Source organism: Simochromis diagramma, unplaced genomic scaffold (genome assembly GCF_900408965.1).
Source record: "Simochromis diagramma unplaced genomic scaffold, fSimDia1.1 OVJJ01000165.1, whole genome shotgun sequence".
NCBI lineage: Eukaryota > Metazoa > Chordata > Actinopteri > Cichliformes > Cichlidae > Simochromis > Simochromis diagramma.
Window position 1 is genome coordinate 45,098 of NW_024387467.1, and position 25,852 is coordinate 70,949.

The 25,852-nt window shown below is 41.6% G+C and overlaps 1 protein-coding gene across 1 annotated transcript in view; it reads right to left on the reverse strand.

Moving 5' to 3' along the window:
• Window positions 1-19,514, reverse strand: part of LOC120723396 (protein NLRC3-like) — a 33,324-nt gene extending 13,810 nt beyond the window's left edge. Inside the window, exons 1-7 of the mRNA XM_040014829.1 lie at window positions 19,468-19,514; window positions 19,282-19,383; window positions 16,086-16,291; window positions 15,140-15,982; window positions 14,191-15,106; window positions 11,299-11,472; window positions 1,511-1,535 (exon numbers count right to left, since the gene is read on the reverse strand). Of these exons, the coding sequence (XP_039870763.1) occupies window positions 1,511-1,535; window positions 11,299-11,472; window positions 14,191-15,106; window positions 15,140-15,782 (1,758 nt within the window). The 5' untranslated portion in view covers window positions 15,783-15,982; window positions 16,086-16,291; window positions 19,282-19,383; window positions 19,468-19,514. The remainder of the gene's footprint in view (window positions 1-1,510; window positions 1,536-11,298; window positions 11,473-14,190; window positions 15,107-15,139; window positions 15,983-16,085; window positions 16,292-19,281; window positions 19,384-19,467) is intronic.
• Between the last annotated feature and the right edge of the window lie 6,338 nt (window positions 19,515-25,852).

Below are 25,852 nucleotides of genomic sequence, written 5' to 3' on the forward strand. Positions count from 1 at the left end.
TAAATATTCAATAAATAATTAAACTTCTCGTGTTCAATTGTTTTAGTGTGCAAATCTATGCCTAAAGTGCAATGCTAAATAAAGTGCTTGATGAGGTGCTTTTATTAAAGTGAAAGGTGTGCCCTTAAGTGTTACACATAATATATATATTATAATAAATGTAGTAAGGGAGTCCTCTTCCTTACACAACAAGACTTCCTGTATAGGGGTGTTACATCCCCATGATGAAGGTCTAGGGGTATGTGTCGGGACTGGTAACAAATGGGTCCAGAACAGAATGAAAGGAGAACAGACAGGTGTTTAGTAAATAAAATAGTTTTTATTATAGTGAACCTTAACATAAAGAGCCGGCAACGCTGTTTTTCCAGTAACACTAGAAAAACAGCAAGGTTGCAACAACAAAGAACACAACAACCAAACAAAAAACTCCACACCACGAGGAGGCACTTTCAGGGGCCCACAAGCTCACCCTGTCACTAGCAGCAGCTAGCTTTTGTGGGCCCACAAGCCCACACTACTCACGTGAAGTAGCTACACTGCACACCAATGGCAGGACAATCATACACCTAGAACACAAAGCGGAGACATCAGAGAAAACCACCCTCCCTCATCCAGTTCATCCCCAGCTTATATGACCTCAGAGAGGTGATTGCTGACTGGGCCCAGGTGGTAAATGAGGCCAATGAACAGCAGCTGTGTCCTGGGGAGAGAGAAGAGCGAGAGAGAGACAGAGGGGTGGAGCAAGAGAGGAGGAGGTGGAGAGAGAACACCACACCCACACAACAGTAGTTTCAGGAGGCCCTGCTAGGGCCGTAACAAGGGGTCTGTGGGCCTACTGATCCACAGTGTCAGCAGACTTTCACATCATATTCATCTCAGCACTGTCAGGAGTTGCTGTGTGGATGTGGAGAAGAGGACTCAAACGCAGAACTAACGGTGAAGATTCAGGGTGTTTTTTGTGAGGGACGAATGACGAGAACAGGAGATGGCTGACTGACTGAATAGCTGGACTGAATGAATGAATGAATGAATGAATGAATGAATGAATGACTGACTGATCTGAACTGCAAGGGAAACACGTGGAATAGACAGCAGTGACAACATCAACGACGTGACGGTGAACACAAGGAAACTGAGGACTTAAATACTCTGACAGATGAGGATGATAATGAGAGACCAGTGAGTACACAGCTGAACATAATCTGGCTAATGACAAAAGAGACAAGCTGACACAGGAAAAACAGGAAGTGAGAACAACCTTCATGTGGCAACATAAACTAAATGTGACAGAACTGAAAGAACTGGGTCAACGACCCAGGAACCCTGACAAGCTCAACTAAAACATGGTGACTGACCTCAGAGTTTCAAATCGACATCGTGGATTCTCCAGAAGAACACACAGCTGCTTCACTCCTGAATCCCGCAGGGAGCTGTAGTCTGCACTCAGGTCCAGTACGCTGGGATATGAGGGGTTGGACTTCAGCGCTGCTGCCAGATCATCACAGCTGACCACTGACAAACCACAGTCCTCCAATCTGTATAAAGAATTAAAGATGTAAGTTTACGGTAAGTACACGGTAACTCCGTCTGCTTCAGATTTAAGGCTTAATTTAGTTTGTTGTATGCCTGGCTCTCTCTTTTGATTTGTAATTTTGTTTTTGTTACACCACTGGTAGGAGGCCCTTTTTCTAGCTGCGGATCACCAATGTGTTCCTGCAGTTGGGCTAACCCCAGAGTGTGCTATTAATTCCGGTTCTTTTGGATTCAAAAAGACACGGCTCAAAAGTGATCTTTTTACTTTAAAAAATTATCTTTATTTTACATATCTGGGATATGGAGACCTGAGCACACAGCACACAACCCCAGGTCTGAAGCACAAATGGAAGCCTAGGTATTTATATACTTGCTCTCTAGTGTGCATCAAACAGCCTAGTTGGTTTCACTTTCACTTCATTCTAGCTGCAAAAGCATGCAGTTTCCTGTAAGCCTGTGACCTAGTCTCAAAGCTGGCTTTCTTTTATACATAAAACAATATAATCAGCAAATAAGATTCAAAATATATATTTCGAATCTCAAGAGTGCATATTAGCTTTTTTTTTTCTTTTTTTTAAAAAAAAAACATATTGTTATTACCTTTCTTTGTTTCTTTATTCAGATGCAGAGGGCCTGACATGGAGGTGACTGGGGTGCCTTGGTGGTGGGAGCCTTTGTGTATCACACACCTGCGTTTTTAGCTGTATTAGAGTGTGAGTGTCTGAAAGTGTCCTGCGCTTGTGAACTGGTGAGTTTCCTTTTTTTGAAATGTCTCTGTGTGTGGCATCCCCCCGGAGTTTAAGAATTAATTCACACGTCACCCCAAAACTGCCATTTCTCATTCTACAACTTCAACTACTTCACATGAATTATACTTCATACACAGTCTGTGATTGCTCTGAAATCTCACCGACAGCCAATAGAAATAAAATCCAGACAGACAGCATCCTCCCAAACAATTTACCCTCATTAAAAACTGAAATGAGGCCTGATAACTTCCACTACTTGAGTCCTTTTGCAGTAAATTAATAAGACCTAGTCCAGGGGTCACCAACCTTTTTGAAAGTGAGAGCTACTTCTTGGGTACTGATTAATCTGAAGGGCTACCAGTTTGACACACACTTCTCAAATAACAAATTTCCTCAATTTAACTTACTTATGTGTTATCATTAATAATTAATGATATTCATCTATGTAAAGACACTAATTATGTTAATTATTTTTCACCATAATTATAAAGAATGCAAGTAGGAAACAAGGTAGGAAACAGATAAATATCAATATGCAACGCTTTATTTCTATAAATCTCTGCAAGTATTTACATTTTGAAGTGATCACTTCTACAACATTTTCACTTACCACTTACAAATTTTAACAAACATGCACTGTTACATACATTATTTTTGTATGTATGTAACATACAAAAAATCAACTTTCAAATTTTACAGACTTTTCACCAAATTGGCAGCATTTTAAAGCAAATTGTCACATGTTACACTTAACAGACACATTTGTTTTTCAATAATTAAATTCAACTTTGACATGACAGTGTAATGTTGCCACTGAGAACATCTAATATGGCTTTCTTTGTCTGTTAGTGGGAAACCTGACATTGCATGCTGGTCACCAGTGTGTTGTAATCTGGGGAATAACTTGACACTGCAACTCTGAGTGAGTCTTGCAGATGTGCATCAGAGAGGCGTGTTCTGTGTTTGTTCCTGATGAAGTTCATGTCAGAAAAGGCTGATTCACAAAGACTGGTTGAACCAAACAGGCTGGCAACCTTCATAGCTGCTGTGCGTACACCACTGTACTTTTCTGTGTCAACAAGGCACCAAAAGTTTGGTGCACCCTGACAGGCTTTGAGGTGGACGTCATTTTGCAATGTTACAATTTCAATTTCCACCTGTCCAGCATCCAAGCTGAACATTGAACTTAGTTGCTCAGCAATGCATGTTGTGTCCACATTCATGAAAGGATTGGAAACAAATGAGACACATGGCTCAAGCTGATCAAGGTCACAAAACCTGTTCTCAAACTCTTGACCAAGTCGGTTTATGACTTGAGTGTACTTTTCTGCAACTTTGTCAAAAGTCTCAGATGCACAAGTATTGTCTTTCAGCACCATCTGCACAGAGGGGAAAGTGCAGCACCTTTTTTCTCTGTAAATGCACAGAGAAAATGTTCATCTGGGCTTTAAATCCATTTAAAGCACTTATCATGTCAGCAACAGTCTTACCTTTGCCTTGCAGCTCACAGTTCAAATGGTTCAGTTTCCCAGTAATGTCTGTTAAAAACGCAAGGTCAAGTGTCCACTCAGTGTCCTCCAGCAGAGATGTGTCTTCCCCTTTGGATTGCATGAACTCCTTGATTTCACCCAAAAGTGACAAAAAACGAAACAAAATCCGTCCCCTGCTGAGCCATCGGATTTCCGTATGTAGTAGCAGGTCACCATATTCAGCTGACAGCTCCTCCAATAGCACCTTGAATGTTCTGTGTTGTTTAGCTCTGGAGCGGATGCTGTTTATGGTCTTCACGACGGGAGTCATGACGTGCTCGAAGCCGATTACCTTTGCTCATAACGCCTGCTGGTGAATGATGCAGTGGTAATGCATGAAGTTTGGGAACTCTGTGTCACCTTTACAGTGAGCGATGAATCCCGTATGTCGGCCGATCATAGCAGGAGCCCCGTCGGTAGTCACTGATACCAGCTTTTTCACGGGTACCTTTTTCTTCGTGAAAAACTCCTTCACCGCATTATAGATGTCAATTCCCTTCGTAGTTGTCTTTAGCGGCAGTAGTGTCAGAAGTTCTTATTTTGTGGAGAAACCATCAAATACCATCCGGATAAAGACCATCAGTTGTGCTGTACTGCTGCTGTCCATGGACTCGTCACACTGGATGCTAAACCAACTGCACTTTGCCAAATCCTGATCCAACTGATCGGCCAAGTTCCCGGACATAGCCGACACTCTTCTACCAATTGTAGTTGCCCCCAGCTCGACATCGGAGAGAGTGGAGATTACATCGTTTCCATATTTCTCGTCTTTAAGCACAGTTTTTGCAATTATCATCATTGCTTCTTTGAAAACCTCCCCATCTAAAAAGGCCTTCTTTTTCTTAATCATGAAATGTGTATCTCTAAATGAGGCTTCGGTTGCTTTTTGGGAGTTTTTCACCGGTCTCGTGAAAAAAGACTGCTGTTTGCTCAAACCTGCCTTTAACTTGCGGGCCTTTTCCGCTCGCAGTGTGCTGCCCTTTGGGTAGTTAGCATGGTAGCTTGTTGGTGTTGGTGACCCTTGACCTAGTCTATTTTTATGTTACTGAGGTTTTGGACATTGTAATAGAACATGTTTCCTCTTCTCCACAGAAATTGCATTTCCCTGTATTGCGTTTCCATATCATGAATGTTGTAGTGTTCAAATCAGTATGACCAATTCTTCTTCTAGATATGACCATCTCTTCTCTCCTACTCCTTCCTCTGCTCCTCATTTCTCCTATTCTCGTTTATACAGCCATCGTCCACTCCTTTTCTCCTTCCACTTTTTTCCATCTTTTTTTCCATTTTCTGTCTTATTTTTAACTCTGTCTGACAGAATAGCCACAATCCGAGAAACTTAAATTTACTTACTCTTTCTAACTCTTACTCTTTCTAATACTAATATAACTTAGCATTGACTCCCTGACCAACCCCTTTCCTTGTATAAAACATTGTCTTAATCTTTTTAACCCTTTAAGACCTACCATAGAACCAAGTCTGCCAGAGCTTATATTATATTTTTACATATTGTAGTGCCATTTTTGGGAGCATTTCAAGTTGCTATACATCAATACAACCATTATAGCCCAAATTTTAATAATATGTATGCATTAAGTGCATAGTAATTACATAAATTGCACAAAAGTGCAATAAACTACAAAAAAAAAATTGAAAATAGTTTGTTTTTTGTTTTTTAACATATTACTATTTAGAGAAATTTAAGAGGCTTATCCCTCAAAACTGTAAATACAAAAAATTTGCACAAAATAGTTTCTCCCCACAGGAAATTTATATTGAGTGTCTTCATAGTTTTGTTTTTGAACTACAACAATTTTTATATACTGCAGGAAAATCAAAAATAAATATTATATTGCAAATTTGCAAAAGAAAAAAAACAAAAAGAAAAAACAGCATATGCATCAAAATAAATTTCCAGCAGTTCAAGTCAAACATAACTTTTAAAAAACACCAGTATAGGCTTATAAGGCCTTGAAGGGAAGAAAAACTACATTTCCGCGAAAAGGACGTTACTTCCGGTTTCGGGCATGTAATAGCAGACATTTGATAGTTCGCGCTGATGTCTATTCCGACGTAGGAAGTGTTACGAAGAGCTGATCGGATTGGCAAAGCGTTTTTCTGGAATATTATGTTTTTGTTCCTGCAAGTGGTTTTTATGCAATTTTTGCAAAGCTATGTGTGGAAGGAAACTGTGACCTAGGACAAGCTGATGGTATGAGATGCAAGTACAACTCCTCCGGTTTCATATGCAAAAAAAAAAAAAAATTGCGCTAGCTTACGTGGTTCCAGTTCTAGCGGGATTTAAAAATAGTTACGCAAAACGGAGCATGCCCGCTCCAACCGGCTTTAAAGGGTTAATAAAAATTTTAAACACCACTTATACAACAACTCTTCAAATTTTCCAACCATTCCCTTTAGTTTCTTTACAATAAACTCTACATTTTACCCCTCTCTTACACATTGCTCCATCATCAGCAAAAAGTGAAAACCCTATTCCACCTATGTCATTAAACATTTATCATTACAGAAAATAATGTGGAAGCAGATTTCTTTTCTCATGTATTAATCAGGTATTTTAATCATATCACTTTAGTATAGCAAGAGCACTCCTGTCACTTAGTTGTATGCATGTGCACTACAGATGGGCCTTATGCTCTACACACACAGTGCGGCTATTGTAATGGGAGACGCTAAACAGAAAGTGGGACACCTTCTCCTTATCCTTAGGTGACGGCTAAGCAGAAAGCAAGGTCATAATTCTCTCTGTGAGGGAGAAGGTATAGCCCCCCAACCCCCATGTGAGCGTTGTGAGAGTTCTTTGTTTGGGAAGGTATAAAAGAGTTCAGGGTGGTGTCCATCCTCAGAAAACTGTTTGCTTTTTGATCTGAACATTTTCTTCACATTGCAATGTGTTAATTAAACCACTCCAAATTGAGCTCACTGGGTGTTTTGCAGTTTATTGTTAAAATTTCCATAACAATAACAAGGAGCTCACTAGACGTAGGCTGCCGGGAATTCCCATGATGCATGGAGTTTTTCCTTTCCAGTCACTTTTCTTACTCACTATGTGATGATGATGATGAGATAGCCTTTATTTGTCAGTTGCAGGTCTTTTGCCCACAACCGAGATGACAGACCTTGCCCGACCGTACATACAATACAAACATCAGATTGGGGAGACAGGTCAGGCTAGGTAGCGAGGAAAAAAACATCGAAATGTGTAACACAAAAGGATAATACAGGAATGCACAGGTATCAACACACCATAGCACAATAAACACAGACAGCAACATGGGAAAGTGTTCAAGTGTGTACATCTGATCTGGGACTGCTGCAATCTTCGACTGCCCCTCCAGCTGACCCGATGTCCACATCATGGGGGAGGTAAGCGTTGGAGGTGGCGTTGGATAGGGATGGTGATGCTTCAGTGAGTGCTTATCACGCACACACATATGTATGTGTGTGCGTGTCCAGAGTTCAGCTGAGACGGTGTCCTTCGCCCCGCCAGGCTAAGTAAACAGTCTTCCAGCCAACCTAGGTGGCCTTGCATGGAATGGGAAGGAACAGACTCAACACAGTCGTTATCAGGGAGTTTTTGTTCAGCTCCAGCCTTGAGCCCACAGCTGGCGCTGAATGGGTAGCCGCATTATAATGGTGATTTTTCTTTTGCAAACAACTCATGAGAATTTCAAGCTGTTTTTAACACTCCGACACTGGTCTCTCAATCTCCCGTTAATAGCTGCGAGTTTCTCCGTGATGTTATTAGCCGTCGATTCTGTGATCTTGTCACTCTTTTGCTCACATAGCAGATTCTGAGACCTCACGACCGCAGCCAACTGATCCGAGATGTAATCCAGCTTCCGCCCAGAGATGTTGTTCTGAGTTGATTCTTTCCTGATGTAATCCAACATACGTACGCTCAGAGGTGTTATTCTGAGTATTCACTGCAGTCGTAAGCGCCTCCAAGCTCTTAACCATGCTGCCTGAGCCCGTTCTGAGAAGTCGCATCTGTCGTTTCTATCCCAGCGGGCAGCCTTGTGGGGGTTTGAACAGCCGGTTCCGCTCTCTTAATTTTCCATTAAGCCAGGGCCAAGCCAGCTCCAATCAGCAAGAACCCTGTTATCATGGTTCCGAATAGGTAGATATCTTCAGCGTCCTCGATCGACAGTCCCGCCAGGCACACGATCCTCTGCCACCCGTCCATCGTGTATCCGGCAGGGAAAGTCCCTCCAGGGCACTCGGGTTCTCCCGAGCCCAGACTTCTCGTTAAAGGGTGTCAATAGCATTCAGAGACCAGTTGATCAAATCCATAATTCTCTTTTAGGTTTTAGACACAGACTGTGAGAGGGTGTTCCAGGGAAAGTAATGCAAAAAAGACACGAGACTAGACAAGGACATAAGAACTATCAGGGAAGATAAGGGAGAGGAGAAAAAGTGCGTCCGCCTCCTCCGAGAGCCAAAGAAAGAAGATGTGTTAATAGACCTTTCTGCATTGAATCATATCTGTTATTAATCTCTGTCTCTCTTCCACAGCATGTCTTTATCCTGTTTTCCTTCTATCCCCACCGGTCGCAGCACATGGACGCCCCTCCCCGAGACTGGTTCTGCCAGAGGTTTCTTTCTAAAAAGGAAATTTTTCCTTCCCACTGTCGCCAAAGTGCTTGCTCATAAGGGGTCATATGATTGTTGGGCTTTTCTCTGTATCTATTATTATAGGATATACTGTACAATATAAAGTGCCTTGTGCAACTTTTGTTGTGATTTGGTGCTATATAAATAAAATTGAATTGAATAATGCTATACTATTTCCTACAGGAAACCTCTGAGTGAATCTTTCCAATTCTCACTTTTACTTGTCTTCTCCTTAAAAAAATCCTTTATCCACCTGAACATCAGCCCACTGATACCCAATTCCCTGTCTATATTAGTGGGCCTTCTCTCCACATCGTGTCATAGGATTTTTCTATGTCAAAAACGCCACTACTACACTCTGTTTATTTGTGCTTTCCTAAGTTCATGTTCAAAACACAATTGTGTTGTCATAACATAACATTCATCATAATGAATGTGATAATATGCTTTTGTTTTGTATGATTTGGCACCCTCTTGTGGCCACAGTTGGCACTCGGGAATTTTTGTTATGCCCAGCCAGTTTGCTACAAGTGCGGAGTGGAGGTGAAACCTTTGTCCATGCATGCCTGTAAGTTTCCATTAACTATTAAAATCTTAGCCATGTGATTTATGATCATACTATAATAAGTTATTATTTCAGCTCTGTGGTCATTACTCATTTGTATAGCTATTTGTGAGCGACTGTATATTAGCACGTGTTTGCTAACTTGCTATGATGGTTATGTTTAATTTACGCAACCTTAACATTTATGTTGTTGCTGGTTGTCATTAAAACTAAGTCTCAATTAGTACATTATGTATGCTCAGTAAATGAGAAGGTAATTATCTGTTTTGTGTTTATTTAGTTTTAGTAAAGAAAAGAGAAAGAAAGAGACAATGAAAATGGATAGGGGATACCATGTGTTCTCTGTTCTCTATGATTGTCATTTCTTTTCCTCTTTGCCCTTCTTCACCAACATTAACTGAACCATGGATTTTAACTAAAGTTTTTGCCAACACATTTGCCTCATCTTTTACTGCTGTTACCTCTCCATCCCTCAAGATTGGATATCCATACTCCCTTTCCATAGCATTCATCCTTCTGACCAAACATTGTGTATTTTGGTTTCCCTCCCTACTGAATTACAAAATCCCCTCCAGAACTCCCTCTTTGCCTTTAATGATACTTCTTTTCTTAGCTTGTGATCTTTTATTTCAATGAAATTCTGAAAACTGTGATTAATACACAGGTCAATACAGAGACGACCCGACCAAGACTGAATGGAAACACACAGACTAAATACATAAGGGGTGATTATGGGAAGTGGAAACACATGAGTAAACAGCTGACACAAATGCACATAATGACACAACAGGAGAAGTGTACACTAAACAAAACATTCCAAATAAACAGGAAACACGAGGGGACAAAGACAAGACACATACTTTAAAACATGAACTATGTAGACATGAAACATGACAGCTTAAGACATGAACCAACAAGACTTTATCCTGTACACACATCTGTGTTCACCTCCACACTTGGGGCACTTCTGTTTCCCTTTGCAAGCTGCAGCGATGTATCCATATCGTTGGCCTTTATAGCACACAAGACGCGGAGGAATAAATGCTCTAACAGCTAAGCTCATACATACTATTTTAACTCTATGCGACAGGACAGCCTACTGATATTCGAAGAGTACTGACAAGCTACCAACCCTCTCCACATTAATTGGTTTTAAAAGTCTTTTTACCCTGCTGACCTCGCCATCATGAATACACCGCTTGAGGTTTTCTAGATCCTCCTCTACTGAAAGACCTGTAATTACCCCCATGTGACTTTACTTTCTCCTAATATCCTTTTCTCTCTCTTTAGACTCCACCACTCTGGGAATATCTCAGCCTCTCCGAGGTATGGAGGCCTATATCCCTGCACCACACTTCCTGCCGGTGGCTGATGCCCTCAGACGTTGGTGCGTTTGTGGCTCTTGGTGTCTGGGGCTGGGCAATCATGTATGTACTATAAGGCCATTACGATAAGATGGGGCCTGATTATTTAAGACCTTGTATGTGAGGAGAAAGATTTTGAAGTCCGTTCTGGATTTAACAGGTTAGGCAGTGAAATGCTCACGCTGCATTCGAGTGCATCAGAAACTATTGGAATTGGATACAACTTTGTGAAGCAGATTTCTTATCAGAAATCGAAACACTTGGACTGGTATCCGTTGCCTTCTTTCTGTAGTCATTCCAACAGAGTCCTTTTGTCCAACAGCTTCTGTTTGAAATTATTTCACAGAGCCTGAATCCTGCTTTGTTGTCATGCTTGGGCCTGTGTGAGGCTGCTCTGTGTTCCTCTGCTTTAACACACACCTCACAATTTGTTCATGACACCATGAACGTCATCACAGCTCCTAACTTGACCTTTATTAGCTTTGACATTCATGTCTTTCTTTTCTCTCTCTCTGTTTCCACACAAGTATCTGCAGCCTGTTTTTATCTGCTATCATTAGATCTTCAACAGCCTCATTCACATCTCTCACACACTCTACAACCTCATCAGTACTGACTTCATCTTCACTGACTGATGGATCACAACATGAAGGAGGCTAAAACACTGTCGTGTCAAATATCTTCCCGGCACCACTCCACTTCTGTCAGCCTTTAAATGAACCCTGCTCAGATCTGTCACTTCTATTTGGAGCCAAAAGGAAAAACTGTTGTTCAGTCTTTTGGAAAGATAACATTTCTGAAACCACATAAACTTCTTTATATTTGTCTTCAGACACAAAACCCTGAACATTTAAGAACTAAAGAAAACATCAAAGAGTTGAAATATAGGGGGAAAAAACAACAACAGCTGCAGTCAGTGAGCTCACCTCAGAATCTCCAGTCGACAGTTTGGACTCTCCAGTCCAGCACACAGAAGCTTCACTGCTGAATCCTGCAGGTTGTTTTTACTCATGTCAAGCTCTGTCAGATGGGAGGGTTTGGACTTTAGAGCTGAGGCCACAACTTCACAGTGGGTCCCTGAGAGTCGACACCGAGTCAGTCTGTGATTATAGAAATCAAAAAATGGGTTATTATAAACGCAGAAAATCTAGATTACAAACACAGGCTGAATGTATATGAAGACAAAGCAGAGTGACATGACACAATGATTCAGTCTCTCTCAGAATTGCAGACTTTTAATGAGAATCTGTCTGTTTATTTGTCTTTAATCTGCAGATGGAGGGAAGATGGCATCATATTTAGGCTTCCATAATGTCCACAGTCTGTCAGTGAGATCTGATCCACAGTCAGAGTGAAGACACACATTTGGACTGTTTTTTGTTTTGACTCCAGAACATTTTAAATGAGTTCAGCTCAGTGAAGAGTTCCAGCTGGGAAAGATGATCTCTCTTTGCTACCTGCTGCTGTCAGGTATGATTGTTCACGTCCACACACAGGAAAAGTCCGCTGACTGTTCCCAAACAGAGCAAAAATCTACAATAATGATGAATGAACTTAGAGCTGCTGATATCAGATCTGATTTCAGGGAAACTAAACAAACAAATGATTTGCTCATTTTAGCTTTCCGAGCCATTAGTCTGCTGGTGTATCGCTAGTTGGCAGAAAAAGATTTGTATTCCTGTTCTGGGCTTCAGTGTTTGTGACTCCAGGTCCAAGTGACAGCAAGTCAAAATGATGTTACCTGTCTATGTCCAGCAGCAGCCTGTGTTCACTTTGGGTATTGTTATAAACTGCAGCAAAAATTTCTGGCACAAGTTCACCTACTTCCAAGGTGCATGGAGAGGATGAAAGAATTCACAATGCAGGAACTCCACCAACACTTGAGGGAAGATGAACTACTTTAATAATTGACCAACGCGTTTCGGCTTGTGGCCTTCATAAGGGTCATCATATTGTTATTAACTGACATGGATCAGTTTGTTATTGATTGATTTGTAAATATTACTGTTTCCATTGAATTTGAGTGACGATACAAAGACAGGGAGAGAAAGGAGAGAGCAGGATGGAGATGGCAAAGAGAGAGCAAACACAAACAGGTGAGAGTGGACAGGTAACCAAGGTCAGCAACCAATCAGAAAGCTTCTGTTTGACCCACATTCACTGATGATGACTGCACATAACTAAGCAGTGTGTTACTCTGATATCAAATATGGATCCTGCTCTTATGATAATGATCATCAGATGATATTTTATGTTATTTTGTAGCTGGATATGATGTTAGTGTGATTTTCAGTGAAAGAAGCAGTGAGGAGGATGGGAGAGAGAGAGAGAGAGAGAGAGAGAGAGAGAGAGAGAGAGAGAGAGGACAGATGGTGAAGTTAGAAACACTAAAAGAATTTTTCATGGATTTCATGGATGATTTGAGTGATTTCTAGCCGGAAACTTAAACATGTCAGTGGACGTTTCTAAAGAACATATTCACTAAACATGGTGGAAACAGGTGCTCTGTGCTGAGTCTGTACACTAAAGGAATGGTGTAGAACAGCGGTCCCCAACCTTTTTTGCGCCACGGACCGGTTTATGCCCGACCATATTTTCATGGACCGGCCTTTAAGGTGTCGCGGATAAATACAACAAAATAAAACTAGTACCGGTACCGAAAAAAAGAAAATTTATTCATAACACACGTGAAAAGACCAAGGAAGACCAAGGAAAACCAAGTAAACGATAAAAACGATAAAAACGACAACAAAACAACGCTGAAAACTGATAAAAACCCTGAAAACTATACATTTCACACCTGAGCCTCAACTCTCGCGGCCCGGTACCAAACGACTCACGGACCGGTACCGGTCCGAGGCCCGGGGGTTGGGGACCGCTGGTGTAGAATGTTGCAGCGTATGGACACAAACACTTTGTGGTTACAACCTAAACCTCCCACTGTCTATAAAGCACTGATGGCATCATGATGGCAAGAACTGATGATGAGCGCTGCAAGGAAGATAGCTCGGATGTAAACAGCAGCCAAAAACACAGCAGTGAATTCCATCAGCAGAAAATAGGGATATGACATTTCAGCAGCAACAACTAAACACTGAACAATCAGCTCTGTGATTAATGAGGAAATTAAGTCAGACATTGGTCATTAGGAGTAGCAGCAGGAATGAGATTGAATCCATGTGCTGCTGTGACATCAGCGTTAGCTCACATGTTCAGTCCAGATGTCAGCAGTGTCTTCTCACTCAGTTTGTCCCACTGTTGGCAGTAAGAGAGCACATCTGGTTCACCTTGAGCCCTCACTATGAACCACAGCACTCATCAGTACATCACACTTTAATCACACTAAACCAGAGTCTTCCTCAGCACCTTCATCCTCACTCACCATGCTTATGCCACTAAACTCTGTGTCTGTAGTTCTGTCTGTACTCGGAGGAGAAGCTCAGACAGTGACCGCTCTGGATATTTGTCACTGTTTTTAACATTAGAGCTCACTTCACTACAAAGAAGCTCTTCATAGATTCTTATGTCTTCTCTCTAACAGAAGCCTCTGAATTACCAACAGCAGCAGCAGCAGATTTAAAATACTGCCCCCAATGACACAACACAGGCACTACATGCAGATGTGAGTCTACAACACAGCGTATGACTACCAATACAGGATCATGCTAAGTGCACACACACATTTCCTGATCAACACAAAATATCATTTTATTTGAGAAACTCAAACTCATGAGTGTCATTTACTACTGTGTATATCTGAAGAACTAAACTACTAATCTACACTAATTAATGATGTTAATGATCACATCTGGACTCACCGAGCCTTTCTGCAGTTCCTCACAGCTGGAATCAGTCTCAGTCGTCCCCGCTCTGATGTGTTGTACTTCTGCAGGTCCAACTCATCCAGAACCTCCTCTGACATCTGCAGCATGAAGGCCAGAGCTGAGCAGTGGATCCCAGGAAGTTTCTTCTTCAATCTTTTTTCTGACGTCAGGAACTCTTGAATCTCCTGATGTACTGAGAGGTCATTCATCTCCATCAGACAGTGGAAGATGTTGATGCTTCGGTCAGGTGAGATTTCATCACTGTTCATCTTCTTCAGGTTTTTGATGACTCTCTGGATGGTTCCTGAACTGTTCTCTGTCTGACCCAGCAGACCTCCTAAGTATCTCTGGTTGGACTCCAGACAGAGGCCATGAAGGAAGCGAACAAACAGGTCCAGGTGGCCATTTTTACTCTGGAGGGATTTATACATGACTCTGTTCAGGAAACTATCGAGAGATGGCTCAGTCCTGTGTATCCTCAGGAAATCCTCCACCACCTCTGTCTTCCTGTTGGTGTAACAGCGGAACATGTAGACTGCAGCCAGAAACTCCTGAATGCTCAGATGAACAAAGCAGTAGACTGGTTTCTGGAAGATCACACAGTCTCTTTTGAAGATCTCTGTACAAACTCCTGAGTACACCGAGGCCTCTGTGACATCCAGACCACACTGCTCCAGGTCTTCGTGGTAGAACATGATGTTTCCTTTCTCCAGATGTTCAAACGCCAGCCTCCCCAGCTTCAGAAGAACTTCCCTGTCAGCCTCCGTCAGCTCCTGTGGACTCGTCTCATGTCCCTCATGGTACTTGTTCTTCTTCCTCTTTGTCTGAACCAGCAGCAAGTGTGAGTACATGTCAGTCAGGGTCTTGGGCAGCTCTCCTCTCTGCTCTGTACTCAACATGTGCTCCAGGACTGTAGCAGTGATCCAGCAGAAGACTGGGATACTACACATGATGTGGAGGCTCCTGGATGTCTTCATGTGGGAGATGATTCTGCTGGACAGCTCTTCATCACTGAATCTCCTCCTGAAGTACTCCTCCTTCTGGGCATCGGTGAAGCCTCGTACTTCTGTTAGCCTGTCAACAAATGTAGGAGGGATCTGATTGGCTGCTGCAGGTCGGGAAGTTATCCAGACGAGAGCCGAGGGAAGCAGATTCCCCTGGATGAGGTTTGTCAGCAGCTGGCTGACTGATGACTTCTGTGTGACATCAGACAGCAGCTTCCTGTTGGTGAAATCCAATGAAAGTCTGCTTTCATCCAGGCCGTCAAAGATTAACAAAAGCTGAGAGACAGCGAGCTTCTCTGCTGTGACCTTCTGTAATGTTGGATGGAAAACATGGAGCAGCTCCAGAAGACTGTACTGCTCATCTTTGATCAGGTTCAGCTCCCTGAATGAAAGCAGAACCACCACACTGACATGTTGGTTCTCCAAGCCCTCTGCCCAGTCCAGAGTGAACTTCTGCACTGAGAAGGTTTTTCCAACACCAGCGACGCCGTTGGTCAGAACCACTCTGATGGGTCTCTGTTGGTCAGGTAAGGCTTTAAAGATGTCCTGGCACCTGATTGGAGTGTCATGGAGCGCATCCATGTTGGAAGCTGTCTCCAGCTGCCTCACCTCATGTTGGGTATGTACCTCTTCACTCTGTCCCTCTGTGATGTAGAGCTCAGTGTAGATCCTGCTGAGGAGGGTTCTACTTCCTGTTTCATCACTTCCTTCAGTCACACGTTCACATCTCCTCCTCAGACTGATCTTATGTTCATCTAAAACCTCCTGCAGACCAACATCTGCTGAAAGAAAGAAAAACAGAAAGAAAACTCTTCAATGTCTGAACAACACAAGAAGTCCAGTTTTCAGAAATGAGTCCATCAGCAGACAGATGTTCAGTCTTACTTTGTACACAGCTGCTCTGACTGGCTGTCTGCAGTCCAGCTCTGGTTCTGGATCTTTCTGCACACTGGGGACAGGAGGAGTCTCCTGACGAAGCAGACTGGTCCCAGTATGAGGAGATGCACTGTCTGCAGAACCAGTGTCCACAGCTGGTAGGGACTGGATCCTTCAGGGCGTCCTGACACAAAGCACTGCTCCTCTTCCTCTCTCTGTGAACACATTTCTTTATCACTAAAATCATTTACTGACTGACTTTATAAAGATATCCAAATTTAAAAGACGGTGCAGAAGTTGTGATGGTCACTGAGTAAAAGTGGAGATACTTTTCTGTTTGAAGGCAGCATTCAGTCTGGAAACAAAGCAATTCTTCATTGATTTCATCAACACTAATGAGCTGCTTTCCCTGTCTGCTTTTCTTATTAAACATACAGTGATCTGCCTGCATTTTGGTATGAATACACACTTCCTGCAAAGACTCCACTTTAAAAGCCTTCCATCACAGGGCACTGCTAATATCCTTCATGTTTTCCAGTCACTGTGCAGATTAGCTTGGTTTAAGATTACTTTACAGAAGTAATTGATTAGTTACAGAAACACATTCAAGGTGAGCAGGTCCACCCCAGCATAAACTCTTAGCAGCTAAAACATGAATGAATGTAAAAAGTGTCCCAGCTTTCAGTCAGACTGTACTCAGTGCCACATTACAGATGTGGTTTCTGACAGCTGCTCCAGCTGCAGGATCAAACACACAAGTCCAAACATCTTTGTCTTTGCTGCTTCTTTATTATTGAACAACACAACATGTAGTTCTTGTCGTAGCTGAGCATATCTGCCACAGAAATATGGTCAGTAACTGTTGAGAGGGGCTTAGAGTTTATAATCGATGTCATATTGGTAGGGGTCTGATCCTCAGTAGTCTGCAAAGACTTTGTGTGCATTCCAGAGTGATCTGGCATACACACTCAGATCCTGGGGTCATGGGAAGAGGTTGTATCTTCTCTTACTGATATATGGTATAGCAAACACATCTATATCCGTTTTAGTCTAAGTGCCTTTTGTTTAGATGAACTGCTGGACTTCCAGACCAGCAGGTTTAGGGAAGTTGTTTATGGACGGACGGACGGACGGACGGACACACACACACACACACACACACACACACACACACACACACACACACACACACACACACACACACACACACACACACAGTACTCTTTGTTCACATGTATACCTATGTAAGAAGTCATGTGTTAATGAGCCTATGCATATTCATGTAACCTCAATGAAAGAGCAGTGTCACGAGGGAGCGGACGAGAGCAACTGAAGTCAAGTGGAAGGAACAACACTTGGCTCGGGCCTCCCTCGTATACGAGTAACACAAAGAACTTTGCCTGCTTGGGGTCTAATGCTTTTTGCTGTTGTATTAAGATTCTCTCGTTCCAGCGTCGGAACCCATCAGCTAGACAGACCCATCAGCCGGCATAGGGAGATGAGAAGATTGCTGTTACCACTCTCAGTCATTACAATCAGCCGACTGCTGACTCAGTAAGAGTCAGGGGGTCATGCAGTGGGCCAACCTTCTCCCACTCAGTCTGAGGGGAACCCACACCGCACACTGGTCCTAATGTCAAATCAAACAACAACTACAAGAAAGGAGGAGAGGTAGGAAAGACTAAGGAAAGGAAACAATCAAAGGGAGTGTAACCATTGGTGTTTTGCAGTGTACATGACAATAAACATCTTGAATCTTAACAAAACACCTTCTGTACCTCTCTGGGTTCTCCACACTGACTCCATTAGCTCCTCTTTATATGTTTATTTATTTATTTATTATTTATGTGTGTGATTTTTCTGTTCTAATTATCTTTTTCATCTCTGTTTTTTCAGACTTCCTCTCCTGCCTATATAAACATGGACCCTCCCCCGACCCCTCCTCTTTTAATAATACAAACCAAAGGAATAAATGGCTTTTATATAGAGTTATATAACTGTGTGACATGTTTATCTTTATTTATGCAGACCCACCCTGAGCTTATTCCCTTCATTCTCTAATGTACAAAAATATCTGTGCCACACTTTGGTAAAGTTGGAAAGATTAATTCAGTTCTATAATCTAAGACTCAAACATCACTACAACACCAATCCCAGTAAAGGGAACGATGCACTACAAGCTCATTTTGATCAGGACAAGTTTTCTTCTGAATCAAACTAATCAGACTTTTCTCTGTGCAGCAGCTGTGAGATGAAGGCTCCAGGATGTCTACATAGAGACGAAATATTTCACAATATTTCCTAAGTTCAATTTAGTGAGTGAAGCTTCACTGATGTCCAGCAGTTATAAATATTTCTGTAAGTGCTGATGGTTCACATTACTTTGGGTTACTTTTGTGATTACTAAACATTTTCTTATTAAACTGGGGGCGTTAAAGGTGCAGGTAGGTTATGGTTTGTTCCTAGCAGGTTGTTTGGGAACAAAACAGAATACATTAGCAGCCAGAGACACTAATTTTCCATCACATATTATCTAAAGCAAAATCTAATGAAAAGCTGTAGGATTTTGCTCCCTAATCAGTTGGGATGGACTCTGTGAGTTTAAAAAAAAAAAGAAGAGAGGAGTGATTTCACAACCAGATTACAAGTGTCCATAAAACCTGTGTTATCAGTTCTATATTCCAGTTGCTAAGGTTTAGGAGTCTATGAAAATGCCCTGCACCATGGTTCAGAAACAGTTCAGAGTCCCTCTTGTGACTGTGGGCTACTCCGCTGAGTGAGCCAGTGTTTCAAACTGTTTGTGTGTAACATCTATGAAGATTTCATCTTCCACTCATCAGAGCGAACCTTTGTTTGCTTTCTAGAGCAGCGTATCATCTTCACAGAGCACAGCTGGCAGACTTGTTTCCGTTAGCTTAGCCACAAGGCTAAAGTCAAACTACCCACTGCTAGCAGCTGTTTCTATGATAGTTTAGGATCAAGATGTCCGATGTCTAAATTTACACCTGTGATTAAAAAAATAGTTAAAAAACAGCCAATTCTGTCCAAATGTGTCTTAAAACCAGATAAACTGACAGTTACAGCTGAGCCTGTGTGTCCTTTGAGACACTGCTCTGCTACAGAGATGCATTTTAGAAACCAGGAAACATCAAAATGATTTAAATCACACACCAAACTGATATCAGGTCACTAACTAACAGCTCACCTCTCTGCAGCTGACAGAGTCTTGACTTTAAAATTAACAACTTGACCTTTTGAATCGTCACTCTTTAAGGACACAGAGCTGGGTGGAGGTCCAGGTGGGTTCCTGTGAATAATGATGCAGCAGTGATGTGAGTGCTGAGCTGTGACATGGAGAAGAGTCATGCACAGTTAGAGATGGTCATCTCACCTCTGAGCTTTGGTCTGGCTCTCATGTTCCCCACACAGAGTGCTTTTAGAGGGAGGGACTCCCTCCTCTCTGTCCTCACACTGATCCATGCTGCTCAATTCACATCAGCTCACACACACTTTCTACCTGCAGAGGAAACACAAATCATTCATGTGCACATCAACTGAAATCCTCCTTTCATCATGTGTGCTGTCCAAATATCAGCTGCTTCATCTCAGTGCCAGCTGAATGCAGTCAGACAGCAGTGTGAGGCAGAGGAAGCTGCCATCAGCTGCTCTACTTCTACTATCAATTAATATTTCCTGGAAACTTTCCATAATCCAGTTATGACTTCACCCACTCTAAATTTAGTAAATCACAATGAAAAAATGTTTCATTCCCAAACGATTTGCCCTACATGCTCAAGTGTTGTAGACTTGTAGCTGTCACTTGATAAGGTTTTGAAACGGAATTTTCCCAGTCATTTAATGTATATCTGTAGCTACTGTAATAATCCATGGCACAGGGGAGGAACCTGTTTCTGAGTCTGAACACAACCAAACGGGTGGTGAGCGGTGATCTGTGATGCACCTGGTTTTCCTGAGACGGGAGGATCTGATGGTGGCCTCCAGGAATGGCAGAGGGTAACCAATTATTTTTTTGACTGGTGTTAATTATCCTCTGTTCAGCCTTCCAGTTCTCAGTTGTGGCCCCTGTGTACCAAACATTCAGAAAGTAGGAAAGGTAGGACCAGTCAGATAGATGGAGGCCGGTTTGTGAGTAAGTCTTTAACCCAGGAGCCGGTGGCAGGTAGTCCAGTTTGGTGGTGAGGATCTCTGTGATTATGCTGAGCTCTAGTCCACAAAGAGCATCCTCATGTAGCTCTTCCTGTTCTCCACATGGCTCAGCACTCTGTGAAGTAGTCCAACTGTTTAAAACACAGTTGTTGCTGTTTTCTGTATGATGATAATGAAACAAATGCATTTCAGCAATGTAGGAATAGCACCACTTTGTGCACATAGTTGAGCATGGCACTGGCACGGTGAGCCATTACTCTGTTTGGGGTTATTTTTCTGACAATTCAGCTCTAATTGCTCTTCACACACGGTTTTTGTTTGGTTAAACTCACACATTTGATCTGAGACATAAACCACAAAGCCTTCCTACACTACTACCAGATATACTTGATGCCTACCACTTTCCTTACCCCTACGAAAGCAGGGAAATCAGGGTTTTTTCTCTTGCTCCACTCACTCAACAAATCATCATATCGACTCAGGCTAATTAAACCACCCACACTCTCAGACATGAATGTCTATCCACAGAGATATAGAGGAAAGTGGTCAAAAACTTTAGGATGCTGTATGATTGTTGATCAAAATATCAAAGAACCGTTAAAGCAGCACAACCTGCTTTTCTGTCTAATGCCATTTCTAGCAGCACTTACAAGCCTGGGTTCTTTTTAATGCATTTTATAAAGGACATTACTCTGTTTGTGTCGGGGGACCCGATCTTTGAGGTGAAATCTCACAGTCTAAGAAGGCTAACCTGCCACTTTTCATATCCTCCCTGGTGAATTTTATGTGTCGGTCCCCTGGGTTAATGTGATCCGTAAAATGTGGTACGTCCTGAGATTTGTTTTTCACCAGGTGTCATCCACATACCTTAACCAATCACTTGGTGGGGTTCCAGGGTAGGATAACAAAGCCCTCTTTTCCACTTCTTCCTTGTACAAGTTGATAGTATGTCAGAGTCAGTCAGAGTCAGAGAGACTTTATTTATCCCCAAGGGGCAATTAGGAATGTGCATTATGTGCACAATTTGCATATTAATGATCAAGAAACTGACCTCACAGCCCATTGTTCATTCAGTGGGCTGGTTTCAGTTATTGTGTAAATGTAAATGTCCTGTTTATAGGGTTGAACCTGCAGACAGCTGAGACTGAGACACCGTACTTAACTGGACTTTACAGCCTGTCAGTTTTAACATGAACCTGAGGTCTATGAACCAGCTGATTTTAGACATTTTTTTAGATCTGGGCTCAAAAGCAGAGGTCAGTCTTTTTGGTGATGGTTCCTAATATTTAGTCTGACCTTTTACATAAGAGCAGCCCAATCTGACAATATCTTAAAACTATTTGTTCTCATTGGCTTTCAGCTCTAGCTGAGCTTTTATTGTGCAGATACAAGATTCTGTAACATTTATTTGAACCCAAGAAACAAAAGATTTTCTCTTTTGTAATTGAAAATCACTTTAAAAAAAATGCAATTATTGATATTTTTAGTACATCATAGTATAATTCCCAGCAGAGTATGCAGTGGGTACAAAAATCCCTTCAGGATCTATCAGTTTTGGGAAATATTAATGTTTCTCCTGAACCTGGTTAGTGAACTGATTCACTGCTGCAGGTATAGCAACTTCCATTAACAGGAAGAAACCTCCAGCAAAACCTGGCTCTGGGAGCTGCAGCCATCTGCTGTGACCAGCTGGGCTGAGAGAAGCTGAACATAAAACTGACAGACAGACCAAGTGTACCTGTAATACCATCAGAATTAATAGACCATAATTCATCTGCAGACATGAAAAAGTTCTTCATATTAGAGTTAAATTAATTCAGGGACACAGACAAAGAAATGTTAACAAAACTATATTAATAAATATATTAAAACTAATGTTTATACCATGAACACAGTAAGGTCAGAAGAAGTAGATCCTGAGCCAGTCATTAAAGTCACGATTAGTTCTCCTCTGTTTTCCATGTTCGTGTAAAACAAAAATGCTTAGTATGTTGTTTGGCGTGTTCAGCCAAGGAAACATTGTTCATGGATGGTTTCATCACCAAACTGGAAAAACTGGTAACAGAAACTGCAGCACAGTTTCAGTTTGCCGCACACCTGAACTTTATGAAGCATCAACAGTAACAACCTGTTATTTAACAGAGCTGGATAAAAACTAACGCACATCTGTTTATTGGATTTATATGTTAATTCAGATCGTGCATCAGGTTTACTTATCTATCAGCTCCATCAGTTTCTGTGACCATCAATCATCGGCTGTCAGCAGGTGAATATTTAACTGAACACTTCCTCATATCTGAGTGTTTCACAGTATGTGTGTGACTATTTACCATGCTATTAAAACTTAATCCTACTTTGTTCTTCCTGTTTTCACATCCAATTTTGCTGTTTTTCATGAATTAATCTGAGTTCCTGTTAAAACCATGAACAGTCAGGATTCATCTGCTTCCTGCTCTGTAGGTCCTCATCTCTGGAGTGCCACAAGGTCCCACACCTCACAGTCAGACCTGATCTCCTGGACACAACTGTGTGATCTTTATTAAAGTGTTTCAGATCTTTACACCTGAACATTTCTAGCACAATGAAAACAGACCGAGTTCACTCAGTGGCTGATAAAGACATACTCTGATATCAGATAATCAATACTGATTAATGTTAAGTTCAGATTTTTTTTGTGCTTCTTGTTCTTGTATGGTGATGTTAATCTTTACATGAGTACGGAAATCTAAAATCTTTTTACAGAATAATGAAGTTGCTGCTGAGCACAGGTTTAAAGAGTCTCTGGTTGAATTCATGAAACAGAATTTACAAAGGGACACAAAACAACTATCAACCTTCTTTGAACAGTTAATTTGTGTTTATTTTAAAACTCAAATTAACTGTTCACCCCACACTTTAGTCATGGAGGGAGAATTATAATTGTGTTTGAGGCTGTGAGACTTTACTTTGACATTAAAGTCACAATTCAATAAGAATACTTCATTACAACAAACAGAAGTTTAACATGTAGCAGTTCATCTAAATGTGCCATTAAGGAACTATATAAATCAATTTAACATAAGATTATTGTCATTAGCTGACAGATGTTTGTAGCCAAATCCAGGAAAACTGACTTAAATAAGATCAAGTGAGCGCTGATTCAGACTGAAAACATTTCAAAAGGAACAAAATCCAAAGTGTTTAACAAAAACAAAATTTAAAGACTTGGGACCTTAAATGGAGAGAAACACAGGAGGTCAAGTATTAATGATTAAAACCATCAAACAAAAGAAAACTCAAATCCACTGATTAAGAACACAAAGGCATTCAAAAGCTGTAAAGTTCAAATACTTTTCTGTACATTATGCTTGACTCACTTCATGCTGTAAATGTTGGTGGTGTTAGTAAAAATCTATATTTTCTTCTCCATTTTCTTTGCTTGCAGTGACCCTGAACTGCTCTGGAGCTGCTCAGCTTCTTGTTATTTTACCGTCACTTCAGTAAAACCGGAATATCGACTTCTTAACAACAAACTGGTTTTATCTGATTGTTTCCAGTTAAAGGGAAGAACAATGTGTAACCAGTGATAATCAGTTCCTAAAGATTCATACAGATCAATTTAAACTGTTCATCACAGTAACAATTGTTTCAGTGCAGAGTTACTGACTGATAACCAGAGTGGATTCAGTCAATCAATGATCTATAATCATGTGGATTTGTCTTCAAAGACAAGAGTTATCAAAGTTTGTCCTAAAATAAGAGCTGAACATCAGGTCCAAACATCACAGAGCAGAAACAAAAAGCAAACTTACAGTTTCTTCACACACCAACAACAAGCTCCACTCCACACCTGGACACTAAACATGGACACACAAGTGAGCTGCTTCCTGGAAGGAGGCGGGACTCCACCTGAAGCAAGACAGGTGGGAGGGGCTCAGCAGCATTCAGCTTCATTTTACATTCTTCAGGTTCCTGAACAACAGACTTTAATAAGAAAAAGGTTTCTCATTCGTGTCTTTTTCGTGTTTCTCCTCTTTGAAAATTTTAGATTTTTTTCTAAATTCCACTTTCACAGTGAACACTTGAAAATGTCGCTCCTTCCTTTTCTGTTTTATTTGCAATAAATTAGCATTTGATTTCCCTGTGTGTGCCTGTGTTCAGGTGTGACTGACTTGCCTTTTTACTTTCCTGTTGAATCTCCACGTCTATGACTAACTGCAGTTTGTCACACTTATGTCATCTTCACTCATTTAATTTTTAGACCTCAGAGATCATTTTCCTGCTCACATACATAAAAAAGGGAAAGTGAAAATAAATCTACTGACCAGAGGCATTTTTACTTCTTTATAAACTTGTGCTAAAAATATCACCTCATTAAACTATAATCAGACTTACTATAGGGAATTTAATCAATGATTTATGGAAACAAGAAAATGTTCTTTTAAAAAAGACAAATCTAATCAGTCTTACATTTTCAAAGATTCTGATCATTGTATAGACTTTAAACAGACTTTTGTGCTTTTGAGTTTATTATTAATGTATGTTTGACTTCAAACTGGTCAGACTGGTTCAGAGTAAAGTTAAGTTGATGACATGAAACCCTATCGTCAGTGTGAACACACTGATCACACAATGAAGGATTCAGGGTCACCTGGTCCAGCCCTAACTATATGCTTTAGCAAAAGGAAAGTTTGAAGCCTAATCTTGAAAGTACAGAGAGTGTCTGTCTCCTGAAGACAGACAGACAGACTCTGGGCATTTATCTATCAAAGAGACGCTATGCTATAAGGACATTGAGCTGCTAGCGGTTAGCATGAGACCGTACTATCTTCCGCGAGAGTTTACACGTGATTATGATAGCTGTGTATGTCCCGCCCTCTGCTAGCGCTGCAGCAGCCTGTGAGGTCCTGCACACTGTAACCAGCAGACTCCAAACACAGCACCCTCAGGCCCTTTTCCTGATCTCTGGGGACTTTAATCACATCTCCCTGTCCTCCACTCTCCCCACCTTCACCCAGTATATCACCTGCTACACCAGAGACAATAAAACATTGGACTTATTGTATGCCAACACCAAGGAGGCATACAGCTCATCACCTCTCCCTCCCCTGGGGGGCTCAGATCACAACCTGGTTCATTTCCAGCCTGTGTATAAACCTCTAGTACACAGAGAACCAGTTGTGAAACGCACAGTAAGGAAATGGTCGAGACTGAAGAGGCCCTGAGGGACTGTTTCCGTTCTACTGTGTGGGACAACCTCTGCAGCCCCCTGGAGGATGACCTCAACAGCATCACAGACTGCATTACGGATTACATGAACTTCTGTGTGGACAACACCGTACCCATCAAAAACGTACGGTGTTTTTCTAACAACAAACCATGGATAAATCCTGAAATTAAGGCTCTCCTCAAGGAGAAGAAGAGTCTTTAGATCTGGAGACAAACAGGAGCTGAGAGATGTCCAGAAGAAGCTGAAATGGAAGATAAGGCAAGGAAAGGAAAACTATAGGAGGAAGATGGAAGAGCAGCTGCAACAGGACAACATCAGAGGGGTTTGGAACAGCCTGAAGACAATCTCAGGACAAAAACCAACCCCCCAGGCTGCAGGAGACTTGGGGTGGGTGAATGAC